We start from the raw sequence: 24,801 nt of genomic DNA, 5'->3' as shown, positions 1-24,801 counted from the left end.
TTGGCTGTCTGCAGGTACGACAGATTCTTATGGTCCGTCCAGACCAGCACCGGATGCACACTCCCCTCCAGCCAGTGGCGCCATTCTTCCAAGGCCCTCATTGAGGGCAGACACATGTAAAGGAACATTCAGGGAAACAAGCGGAACCCCCAATCTCCTGGCTAAAGTCTCATCCATAAAGCTTTGTTCCACGCCTAAATCCACTAGTGCATTACAGGAATGAGTTATGGACTGAAAGATAAATTTGGCGGGGCAGCTGAGGTGGGGTAACACATCTCCCGTCGCACCCATCAGTAACCCCACCGCTACTGACGGGCCAAGTCATACAGTTTTGTTAGTATTATTTATTCAGCCTGGCAGTTTCTTTGATTCTTTTTTTATTTTTTAAAGAACATGAAACATTCAAAGTTAAGCACAATATCAGCATACTGAAATAATAGAATTAAACCAGTACTAAAATCAGGCTTTGTGTCTGTCATCTTATATCATCACAGAGAAAAGACGGTTCAGCTTCATGTTTGGATACTTCTTTATGAAAAGCACTCTGCAAGTTTGTATAATAAAATCTCAGAGAAGACCTGGTTCATCTGGTTCTTTTTATTATAGAACCAGATCAAACACTCACCTAATGCCACCCTCTCTCTCTTTTCTGTTGCTGTTGTCTTCTTTTCTACTTCTTTAATCTGAACATACCACAGTGAATTTTAAAGAAATATTGTCAGTATCTCGCAGGGCCGAATGGCCGGTGTGTTTGAGGAGCGGACCCAAAAGCAGAAACACGGGGGACAGAACTGAACTTTAACAAAAAGCTAACATTTTGTTCAGGCTGTTAGAAAAACACAAAAACAAATAGCAAAGGCGAAAAACTAATCCATAACCTGAACTGGGAAAATTAAAGCCAGACATAGTAAACCTCTGTCACGGCTGGGGAGCAGTCGTGTTGTGTATTGAGAAAAGGATCCAAAATGCAGGCACTGGCTAGGGTGCGAGTGAGTGTTTATTTACAGAAGTGACAAAAACAGGACGAGCAGAGCGGGGAGTTAACAAACCTAAACTGGGGAAAACTAAAGAACTAACCAGAAACCAAACACTCACGGGAGGAGGGGGAAAATGCACGGAGAAGGATGGCAGAGAGACGCAGAATGGACACCGGGTTACACAGAGTAGTGAAGACTGACACGGCGTAACACAGACGACACGACAGAGAGCACAGGAAAACACAGGGCTTAAATACACGGGGAGTAATCAGGGAATGGGCCACAGGAGGGAGAAATTAGGCTAACGAGACGGGGGAGAGGTAAAACTGAACACACTGACATGAGACATGAACTTTCAGAATAAAACAGGGAACTAACAGACACAGAACCAGACAGGACATTGATTGGCAGACTCATGAGCAGACACAATAACACCATGGACAGACAGAGGGAACACAGGCAGGCATGAAACAAAAACACTAACACATAGCAAACCTAAACAAAAGACAAAACAGAATAAACGAGAACAAAGAATAATATAAAGAAACACAAAACACCGAGTCCTCAGACTCAGGACCATGACAACCTCTAAATATAAACGTGAACATTAACATGAACCTGAGAAAACCAAGACTTGAGAAAACATTGATTCCAGGAAAATGATGCGAGGAAGACAGACGACCCGACAATGAATAAAGGGAGACAGAGGACTTAAATATACAGAAGGGTAATGAGGGAAGTAGAAACACATGGGGAACACAGCTGACACAAATGAACATGATGCCGCTCAGGAAGCAAAACTAAACACACTGAACATTGAACATAAGACTGTCAAAATAAAACAGGAAACGTAGATGGGACACACAAGCTTGACAGACGGGTCTAGGGAAAGCAGACATGAGAGACAGAGAGAGGGAGCAAGGGAGAACGAGAGGGAGGAAGCATGAGAGAGAGAAAGAGGAGGAAGCATGAGAGAGAGATTTACAAAAAGACAATAAACTTAAAGCTGGGTCAAATGACACAGAACCACGGCACAGTAAACAAAAGTGTTTCTTCCCATGTTTAAAAATTAATTATTAGCTACATTTTTGTGACAGATATAGCGGATAAATCTTTAATATTTTTTTTTTTATATTTATTGAATGGTAAACTAAAAAGTACCTTGAAACAATTCTTCAGCCATTATTGTTCATGTGTGAGTGTGTGGCCCGTAAAGTTAATGATAGCTGAGAGAGAATTACTGAAGTTTTGTTTTATGAAATGCACTCTGTTTTATGAAATGCACTCTCTTCATAAACAACTCAGCAGATCAAGTTGATGCCAAAGAGCTCAATTTTGGTTTCGTCTGACCACAGCACAGAATCATTTAGATATTCACTGGCAAACTTGAGATGGGCCTGTACATTTGTCTTCTTGAGCAGGGGACTTTATAGACAGTGTGTTACCAATTGTATTCTTGTGACTGTGGTCCCATCTGCCTTCAGGTCATTAACAGGTTCCTCCCATGTAGTTTTATTCTGATCTACCAATGTCTTCATGACCAGTTACACCATATCACGAAAAATCTTGCATGGAGCTCCGGACCAAGAACAGTTGATGTTCATTTTACATTTCTTCTATTTCCAAATGATTCCACCAACAGTTGTCACCTTTTCTCCATGCTTATTGCTGATGGTCTTATAACCCATTCCAGCCTTGTGCTGTCTCTTGTCTCTAATGTCCTTTGACATCTTTGACCTTTGATCTCCTCTTTGGTCTTATCCATGGTGATAGAAAACATGGAATGGAAAAATTATTCTACGGACAGGTGTCCTTTATGCACATAATCAGTTGAGGTCAGGAGTACCTGAAATGTACTAATTGGCTATAATATGTGTGCCACATGGGCACACCGCCAATCTGTGGGAACCACAATTCTGGCTGTGTTGAAGTAGATCAAATATGTATCTTAATTTATCTTTTTTTCTGTATCTTTGATCTCTCTCCATTAAAATAAAATTATCATAAAATTAGAGACTATTAATTTCTCTGTAATGAGCAAACTTACAAATGCAGTGGAAGATCAAATAATTACTTCCTGCACAGTAAACACACCCTGCAGACCATCCACTAAACTGGAGTAGAACCACCAGAAATCTAGTGCATGAAAGACCTAGCAGGAAGGTCAAAATGAGCTGCCGAAAGTGTGTAGTGATGAACAATCAGGTGCAAGTAAAATATCATTCAGAGAATTCAGATCTGCTGCTGTAATCTAGTGAGATTCCAATTCCATTATTGATATAACTTACATATTCGATTCCTTATTGATTCCCTTATTGATTCTCAATGGCTCCACTTTGAGAGTCATCTCTAAACAGCATATCAAACATATTTCATTCATGCAAAATAATTACATGCTTAGTGGTCAAATGTTTGTGCATGTTGGAGGTATTTCCCCTCTTTGTTGTGATCAGTGTCGGTGTCATAACTCAAAAAAACTAAAGTAAAAAAGTTATTACACATATTACACAAAAAAATTCTTAAAATTAATGCAGTACATTACTTAATTACACCCAGGAGAAAAACAATTATTATACTACTCATTACGTTATTGGCATGTTACTCTGTAAAATTATGTGATACACACTGCCTCATAATTACCAATTAACAATATAAACCTACAGGCTACAGCCCTACACACCAACACAAATCCCTATCCTAGTGAGGACACAAGTGATCTTTCTCTTAGTATTTGGGTCTGAACACGAAGCTGAAAACACAAATCAAAGATGAAAACCAGCACAAAGAGACTTTAAAGTGATCACCAAAATGATTATACTTTTGAAATATGAACAGGTAGAAACGGAGGCTGCAACCTGACTGTTCATCAGTTTGTTACCTGTTGAGCTGGAGCAGCGGGTGGCTTCACCACAAATGACGGCTTACTTTATTACAGTGCTGGACTGGGGTCAGCATTTACTCAGCTTTAACATTACTCTGGATTCTTGGCTAGCTAGTCTGGACAGGTGTTTGAAAAGAGTCGAAGTTGTGTTAACAGTAGTTTCTGTCCTGGAGCAGTCTCCACTTTACCATCAAGCTCTCACCCTTTTGTGCAACAGAAAAAAGTCATGTACCATATTCACGCTGTAAACCACACCACTATTTTCCTCCTCTGACACACAAACTGAAATCAGTTGATCATAGCGAGAGGGCAAGAACCAGTAAGTGAGATCGATAGGCAGGCAGACTAACGATTCCAAGGTATTGGACTACTGGGATTCTCATCCCTATTGAGGACATAGATCAACTGGTAAATCGAGAGCTTTGCTTTTACACTCAGCTCTCTTCACCACAACGGGCTGGTGCAGGGTCCACATTACTCCAGCCACAACACCAATCTGTCTGCCGATCTCCCCCTCCCCTCTCCCTTCACTCGTGAATGAGACCAAGAGATACTTAAATTCCTCCACTTGAGGCAGTAAATTCCTCCCACTTGGACGAAATGAGGAGGCTGAGGAGTGTGATCCCTCTATAGTTGGAGCACACCCTGCAGTCTCCACTCCAGTGTGCCAATCAATGAGGTATTGCCCCTGATCGCCACTCAACATTGCAGAGGCATGTCAACCAAGACAGTCCTAAAACATCCAGAGCCTTCAGAAACTCAGGGTGAACCTCATCCACCCCAGGGGCCCTGCCACCAAGGAATTGTTTCACTGCCTCACCCCCAGGTATAGACAAGTCCCCAGACTCTGCTTCCTCTATAGAACATGTGTCAGTGGGTGGGATTAAGGAGGTCCTCAAAGTATTTGTTCAGTTGAAGTCAGTAGCACTCCACTCACACTATACACAGTGCATGTAGAGCACCACTTTCCCCTCCTGACTCACATGATGGTTTGCCAGAATCTCTTCGAGGCAGTCCTAAAGTCTTTTTCCATGGCCTCTCCAAACTCCTCCCACACCTGAGTTTTTGCTTCAGCCACTGCCCCAGCCGCATTCCCTTTGGCCTGTCATTACCTATCAGCTACCTCTGGAGTCCCGCAGGCTAATCAAGCCCAACAGGAGACCATCTTTAACCTAATGGTTCTAACTTAACCTTCACCTCTGGGATCCACCATCTAGTTTGGGGGTTACCACCACGACAGGCACCAACCATCTCTCTGCCCCAGTTCAGTGCAGCATGAAAACTGCAGTGGAAGTGCTGAACATGTTCCATTTGGACCTAGTAAGAGTCCCCAGGTGGAGCCCCTTTAAGCACCCCGAGAAGACTACACAGCAAAATCTCCAGTGTTAAATTAACACTAGAGAGTGTCTATATGGGTCCACACCTCTGAGTGTTAAATACAACACTGTTGAGTGTTAAATCAACACTTTTGACAGTGTTATATGTTTAAAAGTAACCTAGTCAGTTTTGAAGATTAACAAAGACTAACACTGAGCAGTGCTGATTTTCTAACACTGGAATATTTCTAACATTTTGAGTTATTTTCCAGTGTTAGAAAACCAGCACTGCTCAGTGTTAGCCATTGTTAATCTGCAAAACTGACTAGGTTACTTTTAAACATATAACACTGTCAAAAGTGTTAATTTAACACTCAACAGTGTTGTATTTAACACTCAGAGGTGTGGACCCATATAGACACTCTCTAGTGTTAATTTAACACTGGAGATTTTGCTGTGTAGGTACTCTGAACTGATGTTTGGCACTTAGGCAGAGACAACAGTCAGGACCTGTTCTCTGACCCAAAGGCACAGGGAAAAACCCTCTCGTCCACCGAGGAAAACCCTAATGCACAGACAGCAATCTGAGGGGATACTAAAATACCCACTTCAACCCGCCGTCTGTCACTGAGGGCAGTCACCAGACTTAGACAGAGCCCAGCCCCTCTCCAGGAAACTAGTTCCAGAGCCCAAGCCGCCCAACTGTATCTAGCTGGTACCTCTTGACCTCATGCACTACCTCAGGCTCCTTCCCCACCAGAGAGGTGACGTTCCATGTCCCAGTCAATAGTGTTGGTAGCCGGGGATTGGGCCACCAGGCTCTCCACCCTTGGCAGCCGCCCAGCACACACTGCACCCGACCCCAACGGCGCCTCCTCCTCCCCAATTAATAGGAAAAGATTGAACCTATTTCTAATGGTCTGTGGTGTTTAAAAACTGCTGGATGAAGCTTGTTATTTTTTGTCACTGCATCATTAAGTGAATTACAGCTTCTGATGGGACTTGACAGGTTGAGCTCCTGTGGTGGTTCAAAGTTATATCTAATAAATATGTCTATATTCTTCCTACAGGGATCCTGCAGTTGGTGAAAAGATGCATCTCTGGACATAATGATGATATTGATAATAAATTCTGAGATTATAAAGTGACAATACTTTGTCACTAACTAACTATACGATTGTGAAAGGATGCAGAAAACCTAAGAAGGGATAGGTTAAAATTTAGGGGGTAACAGGTAATTTCCACTAATTTTTGACAACCCAGGTGACCCAGATCCAGGTATATACAGCAGTCTAATATGACTTAATCCAGAATGAAGTGATACTATTTTTGTATATGTTTGGCTTCTGGATCACTATAATAAGCATAATTTTGTCTAAAAATATCACTTATAGAACTTGAAAAAAACAAAACAAAAGCACACTAATACAGCAGATCTGTATCAGGAGCAAAAGTTTTCAGCACCTTTAGAAAACTAATGTTGCCTGCAAAGAATTCAGCTAAATGTCTGTGTACATGTTTACACATCTTTGTGAGGACAGAAAATTGGCATGCTACTATACTTGTGGGGATTAACAGTCACCTATGGGGACAAAATGCCCGTCCCCGCAAATTTCAAGGCATTTTTGAGGCTAAAAATGTGGTTTTAGTGTCAGGGTTACAATTAGGGTATGGTGAGGTTCAGGATAAAGGCATTCATTTTTGATGACGGCTAGAGAAAGCATTAAATCAGTAAGATGTCCTCAGTAAGATATGAATACGAGGTTGTGTGTGTGTGTGTATGAGTGCTTGTATTGAGAACTACTGCTGTGTAGCAGCCTAAGTAATCACAAGCTGTGAAAGTTTAAATGAATTTCTTGATGATGGTGTGACAAGTTGAGCATAATGCAGGTACATCTAGAAAATTTTTTTTCTCTTACAAAAAGACTATTTATTTTCTGTCTCAAGATGGAAAAAGGCAAAATGAGAAGAAAGCTCTCAGAGTGTTGACAACACAGAGAGGATATTTTCACTGATTTATTTCCTTGTGATAAAAATGAGAGCAGCTGTGCTCTGTTAGTTCTTCTCCTGCTTGAGGAGTATGTAAATGACTATAAATTATTAAATCATGTTGAGGCTGCATCATGAGCACTTTTTAGGCCGGACTGTATGGCTGCTTATTGAGGGTTGACTGCAGAGTGTTAGTGGCAGGAGTTGGAGGATGTATGTGTAAATGCTGGTGTTTGCTGTTTTTGAACTAAGCTGCTGGAGATGGTATTTTAATCCTTCTCTCCTGTCATGCTTGACTGCCTTGTCTACTACAATGTATACATGTGTGTGTGTGTACTTGTTTAAACATCTTTGTGAGGACCCAAAATTGACATGCCTCTATACTACTCTAGGCTCAAAATATGGTTGTGGTTTTAGGGTTATAATTAGGTTATGCTTAGATTAGGGGTAAGGGTTAGGATGAGGCATTAATTTCTAATGGTTAGGATTAGGATAAGTGGCTAAGAAAAGCCTTATGTGAATTTGATGTCATCACTGAGATGTGAAAATGAGAGAGAGAGAGAGAGAGAGAGAGAGAGTGTGTGTACATGTGTGTATGTGTGCATGCTCATTATGTTGTGAATGCAACAGCTTAACTGGGACTAGCTGTGCCGACCAGATAACTCCACTCCTGATAAGACCAGCAGAACAGTGACAGAACCACCAAGAGCCATACTCCCAACACTTTATAAAAAAATTTTCTCAACTGCTTTGCCAGTTCAAATGATTAATCCCTTATTTTCCATGTTTTTCAGATAAAGAAGTCTCCACAATAATGCCCTCTGCCAGGTCTCCAGTATTGCCATCAAGGAGCACAAAGCAAGGCAGCCCCAAAGAAAAAAACTCTAGTGCCGTGACTGGTGGTTTGCAACAATCAGTGCTGGCTCAAAAAGGACAACTGGTTTCCCAGAAAGGGGGCATCCTCCCTTCTGCTCTGCCACAGAACCTGCTCCCTCTTTTGGGCAGAGGACTTTCCATCAATCATACCCCGGAGCATCAAAGCAGAGGATTACCGAGGCGGGTAAAGTCCCCCGCATCAACTGCAGCATCAGGGCAAGGCAGCAGTCCAACTCAGCCACTTCCTACAGACGCACATTCTCGGATGCCTCACACAGAGAGGCACACCCCTGAGCAGGAGGCTGAGATCACCACTGTGAGCATGAGGCCAGACCTTGACGCAGAGATAGAATCAACTTCAGCAGGTATTTAAAAATAGTTACAACTTTGTTTAACTAAACCAAATATTTGTTAGGCTAGTTTTTTTTTCAATAAAAAAAGACAGTGAGACACCAAATTTACTTTGCTGTAGTTATTCTTCCCGCTGTATCCTGGAAATTCCAAAAGCACCTCTAATGCATGAGCAAATCAGTTACAGGAAAGTACTTTTTGTCATGGTCCTGGGTCTGTAACCCAGTGTTTATGTATTTGTACATTTTGATTCTGGTTTAAGTAATATTCTAAGATTTAGTGTTTATTAGACACAGCTTACGGCCATACCACCCTGAGCATGTCCGATCTCGTCTGATCTTGAAAGCTAAGCAAAATCGGGCATGGATAGTACTTGGATGGGAGATCGCCTGGGAACACCAGGTGCTGTAAGATTGGGGTGGCTGTGGCTCAGCTGGGAAAACAGGTCACAAAATAATTGGAAGGTTGGTTATTCAATCCCCTTCTCTTCAGTCTGCATGCCAAGTACCCTTTGGACAAGATACTAACCCCATGTTGCGTGTGAATGTTAGAGAGAAAGAGCACAGAAATAAAGTGCTTCTGCTAATGGGTGAATTAGGCAAGTTGTCTAAAGCACTTAGAGTACTCAGAGTAGAAAAGCACTATATAATTCACTATTTGTTCTGGTTCTTTTCGTTGTTTTCTGCTTTGTGTTATATAATTTCTTGTCTTTCAGTTCTGTTTCCATGCCTCCCTTACTTTACTTTAGTTTATTGATTTATATAGCACTCTTCACATGATAAAAACCACAAAGTGCTTCACAATAATATAAAACAGATAAACATAAAACAGTACAATCAAATCTAATTAAAAGCTAGTCTAAATAATTGAGTCTTAAGATGATGTTTAAATGAATAAATAAAATCCAGGCAATGTAGAGATGGAGGGAGAGAATTCCACTACCTGTGGGCCACCTCTCTAAAAGATCTATCACCTCTGGTTTTAAAACGTGTTCGGGGAGCTACCAACAGCCTTTGATTAGACGATCTCAGGCTGCAAGAGGGAGTGTGACGTTCTAAGAGATCAGAAAATATGGCAGGAGCGTCATGATTCAAAGCTTTTTAAAGTCAGTACTAAGATCCCCTCCCCTATGTTCCACGTTCCATGTTTTTTCAGCCTTGTCTTCATATTTGTTTAACTCTTGTCTCCGTGTTCAGTGTTCCCTTTTTGTCTCCCCAGTCAGTTATGTTCCCATGTCTGCTTCTTCCCAGTCTCAGTATCAAGCCCATGTGTCTTAGTCTTGGTCTCCTTGGTTATCGTACTTCCTGTTTAATTTTGACATTCTCTCATTCTGTGTTCAGTTTTGCTTCTCCTGTCTGATCTGTTCCTCCTGTGTTCCCAACTGTTGCCCATCCTCTTGTTATCCTGTGTGTGTATTTAAGTACTCAGTCTTTCGCTGCTCGTTGTCGTGTTGTTCCGATTTGCTGAGTATTTCCTTTTGTGCCATGTTTCCCTAATTTCTCATAACTTCCTGGTTATTAATTCCTAGTTGTTTGTAACTTAGTTCCCAGTTCCTAGTTTCTAGATTTTGCATTCTTGTTTTTTTGCGTTAAGAGTATTTTTGTTACAGCTAATAAAGCTGCCTACCTTAGTTTATCCCTTTCATGTCTGAGTCCTGCATTTGGGTCCTACCTCTGTATGCAACACAGTGTACACGACAACTTTATCAAAGGCTTTAGTATGCTGCCATAATTAAGTCAAACAAATAGCAATCAAATGTTTTCATGTAAAATTTCTTTTTTTTTATGTTCCCCCAGGAAGTATATTTTTGTGGTTCTCTACTTTGGACTAATCCAGCCTAGTATTAGCTCAAAAAGCAGCATACAGCAATGGTCAGAGGTTTATATCTACTAATCATATCATGAATATCATGATAATTTGGGGCATTTAATAAGTTGTTTGAAAGATTCTTTCTCTATACCAGAACAATTGTTCAACATACACATTAAATTACTTAAAAAACAAGATTTCGCTACACAAGTTTGAATTTAGTTTTTATTTTCTCTAATCTACACAGGGTCAAAAGTTTATACATACAGGTTCAAATATATAAATACATTGACTTAAATCATTGAGTTGGGGTCTACAATGTATTTCACCTTGACAAAGCCAGGACTATTACCTTTTTTGCCAAGGTCTGGAAGAAACTGGTTAGGATATTAAGAAACAACCCAGGAACCACCAAGGCTCAAGCCTGCCATGAACTGGAAACTGCTGGAATACCAGTGTCAATGTAGAGAGTGAAATGAGTTTTAAATTGCCACAGACTAAGAGTGTGCTGACCAGGAATAAAGCTCCTGCTTCAAAATCAATAACTTCAAGCTCACCTGATCCAGCACTAACTATATGCTTTAGCAAGAAGGAAAGTTTTAAGCCTAAACTTTAAAGTAGAGACAGTATCTGTCTGGCGAATCCAAATTAGAAGCTGGTTATACAGAAGAGGGGCTTGAAGCTGAAGGCTCTGTTTCCCATTCTACTTTTAAATACTCTAGGAACAACACGCTTTAGTCTGTGAGCAGCTACTGTTCATCTCCACTCTGCAAAAAACTTCTACCTCACATATTGCTGGTTTAACCAGTTTCATTTCTTTTAAACACATATCTTTAATTATAGCTGCCATATCAAAATTGTAAATAAAGAAATTGTATTTTAATACCTCAAGAATGTTTTGCTAAAACTACCTTTTCATAACCATTCATATTTTTCATGCGATGAAATATAACAACTTCTGAATTGGGCTTGTCATCAGATCAGAATTAATTCACCTATGAAATGTAAAAAATGAGTTTGTGAAAAAAATCACCATTTGTATTCCAATCAGCTTCCGTACCCTGCTAACAAGTAGCAGGGTACTGATAAACTCAACTGAGATTTCTGCACATATGCGCTTGTTACCATTACATGACATGTTTCTAAAGTGAATGTACAAAGATTATTATAAGCTTTTATTTTGATGTTAATTCAGCTTCATACAATTTATATTGTTGGTATTTTAATAACTGTTGATGTTTTTCTGTAAATATTATTCTGCAAAATAACAAAATTGTAGTTAATCAGTTAATTAGTCACATTATGCCTTTTAAACCAGGATATTTAATCAGTAACACCACAGGCCTTTTAAAATCTTTAGAGGAATAGAGAACATGATTATTTATATTAAGTTACAGCTTAAGAGTCTTCACTGCCCACTTTTTCTTCAGTGTAGCAGTTTAGATCCTTGTAACTTCCATCATTAATTATATGCAGTAGGGCTTCCAGTGACTTTCCAGTCAGGCTCACAGTAAACGGATTACAGGGCAGGATAGAACAAAAAATAAATAAAGGCCAATGCAATATAAATTCCTGTGTTTTCCCTCCAGCTGCATCCAGCTGCATGGTGATTTTTACTGATCCAGAAGGATACATTGACTCCTCTGATGACCCTCCTCTTCCAGACGGTACCTTCCTACGCTGTACCTACACTGTGACTGTGTACACTGGCTATGGAGTCGAGCTGCAGGTACACATCAGCAACATGTCAATGACATCACACACAGCCCAACTGCATTTATAGCATAATGACTCTTTGCTGGGTTGCTGGTTATCTTACTGAACAGTATTTTGTAAAGGCATGCTGCTGTGTTTTGTAGTTGTGGCTTAACCCAAGTTAAACTCTGCCTCCTTGTAACAGCTAATGGTAATGCTGTTCATTTCTGTATGACCCTCAAATATTTTTATGCTTTTAAATGTTTTAAATGTTTTCTTTATATATTATGTCACTTCTTTAGTCCAGAACTCAAAGATTCTTTATGTTAGTATGCACAAAAGTTAGTGTCAGAGGCAGATAGGCAAAGACCCAGGGGACCCCAACCAAACACTGCATCCAAAAGAGCTGAAAATCTGAGGCCACATGTCCCAATGGCAACCATGCCCTGGGGGACGAGGGAGGCCCTGGACGGAGCTCCAACAGCCAATGGTGGGGGTGTCGGGGGACCAGAGGCAGTGGGCAACCGACCCTGCCGGTGACAGACCACAGACCCTGAGAACCACCCGCACCCTGGCGGAACCCCCACGACATGATGTAGAGGCCCAAGTCAGCCCAGACCGCAACTCCCAAGAGAGCAGGCCAGCAAGCACACAAAAAATGCCCAATCAGGCACTCCAGAAAGACCAGGCGCTGAGGGGGTTGGGGCTGGGGTGAGGGAAGCTTGGAAAGCTCCAGAGGCTCAAACCAGATATCCCAATGTGGTGAGGGGAGGAAGACAGGACAAAAGACATGCTGTGGGAGAGAGTCACAGATTAATAATAAATAATGGTTCAAGGCAGAGCGGTGTAAAAACACATACTGAGTGAGAAAGGTGACTGAAGAAGAAGTACATCGTGGGAATCCCCCAGCAGCCTAGACCTATTGCAACATAACTCCCAAATCCAGCCCTGGATCCAGCCTCTCATCTTAATATAAGATGGGGCCTGATTGTTCAAGACCTTGTATGTGAGGAGCAGGATTTTGAATTCAATTTTGGATTTAACAGGGAGCCAATGAAGGAAACCCAATATAGAAGAAATATGTTCTCTTTATAGTCTATGTCAGTACTCTTGCTGCAGCATTTTGGACTGGCTGCCTATTTATCACACGGTTTTTAGGGAAACGCCTTTTCAGGAGTTTTTAGGACATCCTGATAATATCGAATTACAGTAGTCCAACCTAAAAGTAATAAATGCATGAACTAGTTTTTCAGCATCACTCACACTTTTCCAACTTTATCTTCAAGGATGGATAAAGTTGGGTGTCATCTGCATAGCAGTGAACATGTATGCTATGCCTTCTGTTGAGACTGCCTAACGGAACCATGTATAATGTAAACAGAACTGGTCCAAACATGGAACCCTGTAGAACTCCATAATTAACCTTAGTGTGTGAAGAGGACTCTGCATTTACATGAAAAAAATTGGAGTCTATTAGATAGATATGATTCAAAGCACTGCAGTGCAGTACCTGTAATACCTACAGCATGCTGTAATTGCTCTAATAGAATATTATGGCCAACAGTATTGAACTCTGCACTGACGTCTCGCAGGACAAGCACAGATGAGTCTAATGCAGGGGTCGGCAACCTTTTTGATGATGAGTGCCGTCTAAAATTTCCTCAGAAGTCAATGTGCCATATGATTGCATTAGCAATAAATTTAATAACACTCTATATGAACAATTACACACTATATAGAAGAACTTTACAGAATTATATTTGTTCGCAGCTATCAGCAAATAGTTATCAGCTAGTTTGAAACAAAAAAAGACACTTTTTATCCATAACAGCAAATGAACTGTACAACAAAAATGCAAATCCTATTTATGGTCTCCTCACAACAATGAAAACAAACGCTGTTGTGACAGTGATGTACACTGTCTTGTTGGTATATGTATGATTTCTATACATTTTACATCAGATGAAAACTTTGGTTGTACGATTCAGATATTTATTAAAAGCTAGACATTTTAAATGAGAATAAGAAAGAAGTATTTCTTTGTGCCCCCTTTTCACAGCTGATCAGTCTTAAATATGTTGCTGTTGTTTAGCGCGACATCTGCTGGTTTCCCTTTCTGGCGCAAAGTGAGCGATAAACAAGCAAAAGAGAAAAGCCGATCAGCTCATCATTGATCAGTTTCATGATTAAAGTAGCAACAGGAGAGGGAGGGGGAGAGAATGAGAGAAGAAGAGGCAGCTGACAGTGTAAAGACACAGAATAAATCCAGCTTTGTGTCTTTTTCATTGTAGCTGAAGTCCAGGACAAACTGCATTCCTTTTCAGCTCAATATCAGTCTGCCCCAGGGCAGCTGTGGCTACAACTGTAGCTACAACTGTAGCTTGCCTCCATCAGTGTGTGAATGTGAGAGTGAATGAATACTGGAATTGTAAAGTGCTTTGAGGGTTTCGAAAAGCGCTAAATGCAATCCATTATCATTATTATTATTAATATGAAACGCGTAATATTTTCTCTGAATAAGAGACGATTCCGTTTTTTACGGGACTGTTGGCAACTCTGCTAACTAACATTATGAATAAAATAAAGTTCACCATCAGTAACATCATAGCACCCACCCAGCTGTTTAGAAACTCCGTCATGCTAGCTAGTACGCAGTACAAGTTATTGTAATTGACTGTAAAAAGTCAGCAGAACGAAAATAAACTCCACCTAAACTTGGTTTATATCTGACCCAGATAGACTGCAGGTCATCACTTCTTACTTGAAGTTCAGTTCACCTGACACTCGGACCGGCGGCCGCCCCGGGTCTCTGCTCCTCCTGCCTCCCCCTTCCCTCATCCACCTGCTGGCCTCTGTGGAAGCTCCGCCATAGCCACCACCAAACAACTGAGTTATTTTTACACATCGGCCAGCATCTGGCCAATCCACCACCTCTCATTGTTTATACCATTACAAAAACAACAACAACAAAAACCATTGGCCGGTAAAAAAACGAAAAATCACCATAGCTGGACGACCATAGCCAGTCCAGCTATGGTCGTGCCATCAGTTAACCCTTCGCGTGCCACAGCTGGCACGCGTGCCCAGGGTTGCCGACCGCTGGTCTAATGTCAGAGGCCATAAGAAGATAATTTGTAACCTTCACCAAAGCTGCTTCTGTACTGTGATGAACTCTAAAACCTTACTGATACTCTTCAAATAAGCCCTTCCTCTGCAGATGATCGGTTAGCTGTTTGACAACGCTTTCAACATTTTTTGAGATGAAAGGAAAGTTGGAGATTGGCCTATAATTAGCTAAGACAATTGGGCAAGAGATGGTAAGCAATGGTTTAACTACTGCCAGGTTGAAGTCAGATACGCAGCCAATTATTAGAGATTGGTTGATCATATTTAACATTGACTTCTTTGAGGAGTCTTATAGGGATGGGGTCTACAGTAAAAGACACATTGATGGTTTGTAGGAAGTAAAATGTTGGGTTTCAGAAAGCAGGACCCAAACACAGGAACTTTAGAGTTGGCGACAGTGTATTTATTTACATTTACAAAACAAACAAATAAAAACCATGTACTGCAAACAATCCATAGTGTGTGATTTCTTCCGTGATGACTTCCCAGTTCCCATGTACTGAATCCTTCCTGTGGTCGGTGGCGACAAACACAAACTCATCTCAGTTAAATTTACAAAAAGAGCTCAGCTTTCTTGGGTTTCCTAACAAAACATGACACAAAGGTAAGTACACTTATCGTATACAATGATTGACAAAGACGGATTCACCTGGTGAGCTAGAGTTATTGGAGTCACTTTTCAGGACCCGGGCTTTTATGTGATAGTCGGATTAAATCGTATGAAAAACAGAGCCCACCTGACCTCGCAAGAGTTTAGGCTCTTGGCTGCGTGCAGGTAAGCCAGGTTCTTGTGGTCGGTCCAAACGACCAATGGATGTTCCATCCAGCCAGTGCCTCTAATGCATTTGTTGGCTAGCAGTTCACGGTCACCCAAGTCAGAGTTTCTTTCAATCTGAAAGAGGCACTGAGAAAAGAATGCACAGGGATGAAGCTTACCCTCAGAGGTCTGGAATAACAGCCCCAACCCCTGAATCCAAAGCATCCACTCCTACCATGAAAGACTTTGAGAGATTAGGCTGAACCAAAGGCTGAAGGCTGGAGAGAGACTGTATAACGGACTAGTGGGAAGTGGAACACTTGGGAGCAAATCTATCCCACAGTTGTGAGGATGATGAGGTAGGATAAAGAGAGCTAAATCCTTGCTGAAAATTTTTGCCAAATCACTGTAGACCATAGGAACAAAGGTTAAATCAGGGGTGTTGAACTCCAGGCCTCAAGGGCCGGTGTCCTTCAGGTTTTCGATATTACCCTGGGTCAACACACCTGAATCAAATGATTAGTTCATTACCAGGCCTCTGGAGAACTTCAAGACATGTTGAGGAGGTTTTTAACCATTTAAATCAGCTGTGTTGGATCAAGGACACATCTAAAACCTGCAGGACACCGGCCCTCGAGGCCTGGAGTTCGACACCTGTGGTCTAAATGGTAAATGGACTGATTCTTATATAGTCTTTTTCTACTCTTCCGGACTACTCAAAGCGCGCTATACAACATGCCACATTCACCCAATCACACCCATTCACACAAACACTTTCTGCTAAGCTTTTTAGTGCTTCCTAACTAACATTCAAACACATTAATACTCAGATGGATGCATCGGAGAGCGATTGGGGTTATTATCTTGCCTAAGTATACGCATCTACTCTTGATTAAACCTGTTTGATCAGGATGTATTATGAATAGGGTGATTTTTTTCTAATCTCTACATTTATGACTGAGATTGGGTGGTATCTGGATGGGAGTATGGGATCCTTGGTTTAAGAAGTGGACTAATGATGGCAGTGTTATTGTTTGGAGATGATCTGTAAACATTCTGGATTATAGTTACCATTCTGAAAAAAGTGGTTGCTAGCATAGACCACCATCTAGCCCTAGGGCTTTATTGTTTGAGAGATGTTGTAGGGTTTTGTGAAATTCAGATATTGAAAGAGATGAATCAAGAGACACAATCTGTTTGTCCTTTAGTTTTGATAGATTTAGATTTAGATACATTTAGATTTAGATAAACTCTTCAATGTCTTCAATATGGATTAATCTGTGATGAGTATAAAGCTTTGTAAAAGTATTTAAAAGATTTATTTATTTGTTGTGGATCATGAATAATGTTCCCAGTTGAATCCTTTATAGAATAAATTGTTGTTTTTTCTTTATTTAGTTTTAACTGTGGTTAGCAAGGAATTTTCGAATTTATTGCTATGTTCAAAGTTAGTTAAACAACTAGTAGCTCAGTGTTTCAACATTCGGAAGAAGGGATTGCACTCATGTGTAGAGATTGACGGGGTACAACACATGTCCAACCACTCTCACCTGTCATCCTGGTTGGAGATATAACACCCCCACCTGAGATAGGTTACCAAGCCCCAAGTGTGATGAAAGAAGGGTCGATGAGTGCGAGAAGAACTGACCTGAAAGATATATAGCCGATCCATAGCCGGATACCAAGACTACGTGAAGTACCCTCAGTGATCAGTACAGAAAGGTTCAGTGATGAAGGTGCCTAAGAAGTATAACAAGCTGTCCATACCTGAGGTCTTGGAAACTGCCAACCAAACACTCACAGCCTTGGACAGCCGCTTGAAGAGATACACCAGAGAGATAAAAGGCAGGAAATAAGCCAGCTGTTCTCCAAAGAACCAGCAAACGTGTACTCTCAGTGGCAGGGGAACAATATGAGCACAACACCACCAAGGTTGGAGACGGAGCAATACTGGAAGAGCGTGTGGCAGAAGGACGCAATCCATAACAGCAATGCTGGGTCTAAGAACAGACCACAGCAACCTCCCTGAACAGGTCCATTTTAAATAGCAGTGGCAGACATCCAAGAAAGGGTCTCCAGTATGAAGAGTTGGACAGCACCAGGCCCCGACATGATTCATGCCTACTGGCTGAAGAAGCTGAATGTATTTCACGAGCATCTGGCAGCACAAACAAACCCGCTGCTAGTTGATGAGAGACACCCAGAATGGCTGGAGTGTCCTAATCCCCAAGGACCCCCATAAGGGACCAGTCCCATCCAACTACCGGCCAAACACCTGCCTCAGTACCACATGGAAGCTCCTCTCAGCCATCATAGTGGCCAAGATGAACAGGCACATGGCTCAATACATGAGCAGGGCACATAACGGAATAGGCAAGAATACCAGAGGTGCAAAACACCAGCTACTCGGCTGACTGCTCTGTCCGAGACTGCAAGACTAGATGCTAGCAGGCAAGGCACACATGGAACGCTACAACAAAGTGTCTGGCATAGTATACAGAAACATCTGTGCTGAGTATGGACTGGAAGTCCTAAGGTCAAAATGGGAGATGTCCCCAGGGTGGTCGAAAATGACTGAGGTAAGATCCTGTGGGATTTCCAGATTCAGACTGACAAAATGGAGGTGGCTAACCAACCGGACATAGTAGTGGTAGACAAGCAGAGGAAGATGACTGTGGTAGACGTAGCAATACTGAATCACAGCAACATCAAGAAGAAGGAACAGGAGAAGCTAGAGAAGTACCAAGGGCTCAGAGAAGACCTTGAAAAGATGTGGAGGGTGAAGGTAACAATGGTCCCAGTGGTGCACTTGGTGCAGTGAGTCCCAAGCTAGGCAAGTGGCTCCAGCAGGCTCCAGCAGGAACAACATCTGACATCTCTGTGCAGTATCTTCTCCTCAAGCTCCCAGGCCTCTGGTAGAGGACCTGAGCTTGAAGGATAGAAGTAGTCAGATACAAGTAGTCATTTGAATCCTTAATTCTCTCCCTTCCTAATAACATCCCGCCATCTCTCTTTATTATCACATTAATTACACATCCCTCTTTCTCTTGCTGTGGGACTCCTGTCTATCTTGATGCACTCCTCCACTGCTGGTGTTAGAAAAACCAGTTTCCTCAGACTGTGAGAGACTTTAAGGGAGCTCTGTTTTACTTCAGATGACCAAGTACTTCCTGATGGAGTGCAATCTAAACATTAATACTGTATGTATTCAAGCTTTCCTACAAAATGTGTTAAACATGGATTTTTTTAAATGTGTTTGTTTCCAGGTGAAGAGCGTGAACCTTTCAGATGGAGAACAACTGTCTATCACAGGTGTTGATGAACACGGTTCTTTGCTGGTCTTGGCCAACCATACACTGCTTGTTGAAGGTCAGGTGATCCGCAGTCCCACTAACACTCTCTCTGTCTACTACTGCTCTGGACTGGAGGGAAGCATGGGTATCTTCCAGCTGCACTATCAAAGTAAGTCTACACACCACTCATTTACACACTTACTGAAAAGAGTGTACAAAACTCAGTTTATGCTATGACTAAAACATGAATATTCATTTATATTAACAGGTTGTAGAAATTCAATAAATAATACTTTCATTAGGGCCTAAGGGGCTGTTTACACTTTATACACATGCTAATTACAGAATCATAAACCATCTCACCTAATCAGTTTGCATGGTGATTGAATCTGTCATGTTAATTAGCTGATTAGAGCCCTGATTAATTGGCTCTCATCTCATTATGACACTATATGGGATATGGGAGTTTGTATAAAGAGTCCCCTTGTTGTGTATGTTTCTGTGTGTATATGTGTTCTGTGCCATCCATTAATAAATATGGTAATTATTCCAAAGGAAGAAGCATCCAAGTACTACGATCCACTTTCTCCATTAATTACAGCCATTTACTCTTTTTATATTACCGCTAGACAGAAGAATAGTGCTGAAGTGTTATCAAGGTTAAAAAAAAACACACACACAACATAAAGAGACAAGGAATATTGTCTCACACAGCTTACATGGCTTGTTATAATTAGGATTTTTCAAATGCCCATGACTACTTGATTTCTTAAGTCATTGGGTTCTCAGTATGAGAAACTATGTTGCACCCTTGGATGTTTTAATTAGCTGGTTCTTGGCACCATCTGTTATGGCTCTGCAGCTAGATATGTGAATGTCATGCACCATTTACATACATCTGTAATGATAAGTTACACTATGTACTGTAGTCTAGCCCTACATTTTATAACACTGTTCAGTATTTCCCATAATCTTTTAATATTATCTATCTAATTGCCTCTTATAGTATTTCTTTTTACTATATCTTAGTATATTGATTAACTTATTTTAATATCTTTTATCTTATCTTTCTAATTTCAGCATCTTCAGTTCTCTTTTTTTAAGAAATCTCCGTATAGTGCATTTTTCTTTCTCCACGCATTTTGCAGACCTTTTGTTATCCATGGACAGTATATAATTTATGTTTCCTACCATATTGCTTTATTGGACAGTTTTATACAATAACAATTATTATACAATAATGTAAATATTCTAAGGAATTCATCATACGCACCATTAACGTCTTGTTTCTGATATATTTCACCCTGTTTCATTAAATCTTTTTTAAATGCATTTATTCTTTCTTCTGTTCTTACTCGTCTGTACTCTTTTTTTCTGTCCACTTTATGAATCTTGTAATTCCTATCGTAGACTGTAAAAATTGGAAGATGGTCACCGTCTTATTTTCAATGTCATTTGTTAAAATGTTTTCTATCAGAGTTGCATAATGTGATGTGATCCTGGTAGGTCTAGTAATTTTAGGGAATAGGTTCATATAGTACATCGTGTTAATAAATTCCTCAGTGATTTTGTTTATTTGGGTTTAGCAAATCAATATTGAGATCTCCACAAATGAAAAGTTTATTGTGAGCTATTTCTGTAAATGTTTCTTCTATCAAGTCTTTAAAGGTCTTAATACTACTACTTGGAGCTCTGTATATACAGCTAATGATTAAATTTTTTCTTTTTTCTTTAAAAATTTCAACTGTTATACAATCCACCACATTAAATTTCAAGGATTTTCCCACATACAAGGCCACTTCTCCCCCACCTTTGTTTCACAGAGTTATAAATGTGACTTCATAACCCTCCAGTTCAAAGTCTGTTCCGTTTTCCATGTTAATCCAAGTTTCCGATTAGGCAATGACACTGAATGCATGGGCAAACTGGTTAAGATATTCTTTGATATGATTAAAATTAGCATATAGACTTCTACAGTTAATGTGGATAATTGCTAATTTATTCTCAGTTTTAATCCTCTGATTGTACTCTTCATTTGTATAGTAGCAGCAGTTGTTATTGATAGACGAGAAGAGGATGTTGTCTGGATTTATTTAATATTCCAAGTCCTGTGTATTTTGATCCACATAGTTAGATGTTTTCAGTTCCAGTTGACTGATGCAGCTGCTTTTTACAGATGCAGCTGAGCTGTTCCTTTCAGTGTGTGTCACAAGTGAGTTTGTTTGTTACCTTAAGGTTTGAGGTTGTTTGTTACCTTGTTTATAGTCCAGATCATGTTGCTCACTGATATTTTTCTGCATCAGCAGAATCCTTCTCTTCATTCCATAGAGAAACACTGGGATATGAGTTATATTATAAACTACAACCTGAGATTCATGAGTGGTGCTGTTATTTGGTGTTTGCTGTCGCTGCAGTAGAGTATTACTTCCTGTTCACAGTGGTGTTTTTGTGTAGCTTGTCGGTATAGCCACTTTAATTAAAAACTTATAAATAACCTCTTATTTTATAACCTAATGTATATGTGCTTCATCAAAAGCACACTCTGTTGATTCGCTCTCTAATTATATTTACAGTATTCCATCACTGTGTCTTTAGGGATTTGCTAGCTTAGCTTATAGCTGACTTGCTACCAGCATGGAGTCTCACCTGTCCCTCCTGAACTTTCCTGCTCATTGTGTCAGATGTTTAATTAATCCTCAGCCTTCTTTAGCAATAATGTTACTGGTAATAAATGTAGCCTATTGGCAGCTTTGGAGGCTAGGATCACTAATTTGGAGACCCGGCTTTGCATCCATAAATACTCGTAGCTTGCCAGCCCACTGTAACCGGTGCAGTTGAATGTAATGTAGGCCCCATTAGCTCTCCCCAAGCAGCCGGGAACACAGGATGGCTGGGTGACAGTGAGGAGGAAGCATATTCTCAAACAGAGGCCCCCAGTACACAATCAACCCACTCATGTGTCTAACAGTTTTTCCCCACTCTGCAACACTCCTGCCAAGGAGCAAACTCTGGTTACTGGTGATTCTTTTATGAGACATGAAGCTAAAGACACCAGAAACTATCGTCTAATGCACATTTCTAATTTAATTATATGAATTAGACATGTGCAATTACCCTCCGTTGGCAGGAGCAGAGGGGAAAAATTATTCTCAGAATTAACATGAAAATCCTTGAAGTGAATAGTGCCCGTGGAAATAGTCCTGGGCTCGGAAGGAGCCAAGCAAGCATAGTCTTTGTTACTCCCCACAAAAAACACTGCCCCAGAGTAAACGGTCAATATATTTAGTAGGCATGATAGAAATGTCATTGTTACTCACCACAGCCAGCTGCTCTGAAGTCCCGGAATCTGGCTGTGGAGAGAAACTTCTCAGGGGTTCATGTTCACCACACCACCTGAGAAGAAAGAACTCAGAACGTAACAGTTAGCTTAGGTATGGTTCATATGTAAAGTAATCATACAGTGTAAACCTTTTGATTCTTTAAACATTAAATTTTCTCTCAGCAAGACTGCAATAGCAACTGTTAGTGATGTTCAGTAATAGTTTGCAAGTATCAGTTAGACAGTCATGTTACTATAATGCGCAAAACCAGAGTTATGAATGATTAAGGCAAGACCATTAGAACAAGATCAGACCTCAAATTTATTGTCATCACGATATCAGCCTGTGCGATGGGCCCATCGCAAAAGATGGTGTAAACTGCGATAATTGGGTACCTTAAAATGTTTACACACATGCTTTAAAGAATTTACCAATCAAAGAAACCCCTTTACACATTTGACCAGTCGAATAGAGCCCTTCACGGCATTAACCAATCAAATGTATTAGAGGCCCGCCTCCTACTAGGTGGTGAGCGAACAACGCTGCAGCAACGAGTCAGAGTTGTAACGGCTGAGAGCGAGACGCATGACGAGAACGCTACTATGAACTTGTGGCTAAAAAAAATAGTACCTCGCTTGTTTGGAGGTACTTTGGATTTGATAAAGACGATGTTCTCCAAACACAGGTACTCTGCAAAACTTGCCGAACACTCGTGACAACCACCAGAGGAAACACGGCTAATCTCCACCATCATCTTCAATACAACCACAGAGAACTGTTTGAAGAGTTCCAGAAAGACAGGGCTAGCCAAACAAAGTTTGCTAATGTTAAGACAAAGAGCACAGCAGTCCAATAGCCGTCTCTGTATCAGAGTTTTTGAAGTGGAACTCCTTATGAGAAAATGTCGAAGCGGTACAAAGAAATAACAGAGGCCATTACACATTTTTTGGCTAAAGACATGATGCCTGTAAATACGGGTAGCAGAGAGGGCTTCACCAGTCTGATACATGAAGTGGACCGGAGATACCGCATCCCCTCACGAAACTACTTTTCCCATGTCGCCATTCCACAAATGTACGAAACATGCCGCGAGACCGTCATGTTTGAACTGAGCCAAGCTGAAAACTACGCAAGCACTACAGACCTATGGTCAAGTCGTACAACGGAACCATATATGAGTTTCACAGTGCACTTCCTCACCGAAGACTTTGAACTGAAAGTCTTCAATCTAGAGACTGTGTATTTTCCAGACTCTCACACTAGTGAAAATATAGCCCATGTATTACGTGAGGTGCTAACCAGCTGGTATCTTAAAGAAGACCGACAAGTGTGTTATGTTTATTTAAAACTAACTATAGAGACTGGGAAGGATGTCTTTCAGAATTCAAGCCTCAGAATTTTTTTTTATGGGGGCAATGTTTCAATGTTAAAGTGCACTTTGTTCAATGACATGACGCCACAGGGGAAGTGAAACTAAACACACTCAACATGGACCACAAGACTGTCAAAATAAAATAGGAAATAGGCAGACTAAGACACATGGACTTGACATGGTGATAGGGAACTGGAGATGAGACATGGACATAACTAAACAACAAATACAGAGAACATGATGGCTAGGAAGAACACACATGACAGAATGACACAAGAGGAAACGTAAAGAAGAGGAGGAGACGAGACACAGAAGGAAAGAAAGGGAGCGAGAGCAAGATGGACACAAAAGGAGACAAAGACATCACTGAGACACACAAAGGGCGAGGGAGACTCTAACACAGGGGACCTGACAGACTCACACACTAAAGACACGATACTATAACCAACATAGTGGGGGAGACACAGACATGGGAGGAACCTAAACAGACAAGAACTAAATAGGGAAACAGAGAACTCAAACAGAACTAACTGAAGCTTAAACTATAAAAAATAGAATATAATAATACAAAAGGCATAAAACTCAAAATGCTGGGTCAAGAGACCCAGAGCCATGGCATATGTGAATGTAGAAGCAAGAAATTACAGGCCATTCATGTCTTTATGGCTGTGTCCAAATTCAGGGGCTGCATCCTTCAAAGGATTGGACTACAGACTATAGGCCTATAGACTGGCCTACATTGGAAGGTCTAGCCTACGACATGCGGTTTCTGTTGCCTAGCAATCACACCATAAGCAGCTACGGCTATGATTTGACAGCATGTTCGACAGAAATACAGAAAATTTGTATTTAATGTTAGCTGTGTTTGCTATTGTAGCTCATGAGACTAATCTCATTTCATTTTGATGGCACAAACGTAGCAGGATTTACATAGTTGATATTTTACTATACGTACACTTTGTGCATTTTTTGAAAAGAAAATGCTCAGTGTTGGAATTGAACTCTGTTGTCTCAAATATTACATTTCAGTTAAAATTTA

At 40.7% G+C, this 24,801-nt stretch overlaps 1 protein-coding gene and 1 pseudogene across 4 annotated transcripts in view; both read left to right on the top strand.

The window, feature by feature from the left end:
• The window catches only part of LOC120744386 (seizure 6-like protein), a 104,078-nt gene that overhangs the window by 38,374 nt on the left and 40,903 nt on the right, over nucleotides 1–24,801 (top strand). For all 4 annotated transcript variants that reach the window (XM_040048747.1, XM_040048748.1, XM_040048746.1 and 1 more), the window contains exons 2-4: nucleotides 7,958–8,404; nucleotides 11,789–11,928; nucleotides 19,044–19,239. In XM_040048747.1, coding sequence (XP_039904681.1) covers nucleotides 7,958–8,404; nucleotides 11,789–11,928; nucleotides 19,044–19,239 — 783 coding nt within the window. The remainder of the gene's footprint in view (nucleotides 1–7,957; nucleotides 8,405–11,788; nucleotides 11,929–19,043; nucleotides 19,240–24,801) is intronic.
• LOC120744413 lies at nucleotides 8,686–8,804 on the top strand (annotated as a pseudogene).

Source organism: Simochromis diagramma, unplaced genomic scaffold, assembly GCF_900408965.1.
Source record: "Simochromis diagramma unplaced genomic scaffold, fSimDia1.1 OVJJ01000683.1, whole genome shotgun sequence".
Lineage (NCBI taxonomy): Eukaryota > Metazoa > Chordata > Actinopteri > Cichliformes > Cichlidae > Simochromis > Simochromis diagramma.
This window is presented reverse-complemented; position numbering and strand designations above follow the sequence as displayed.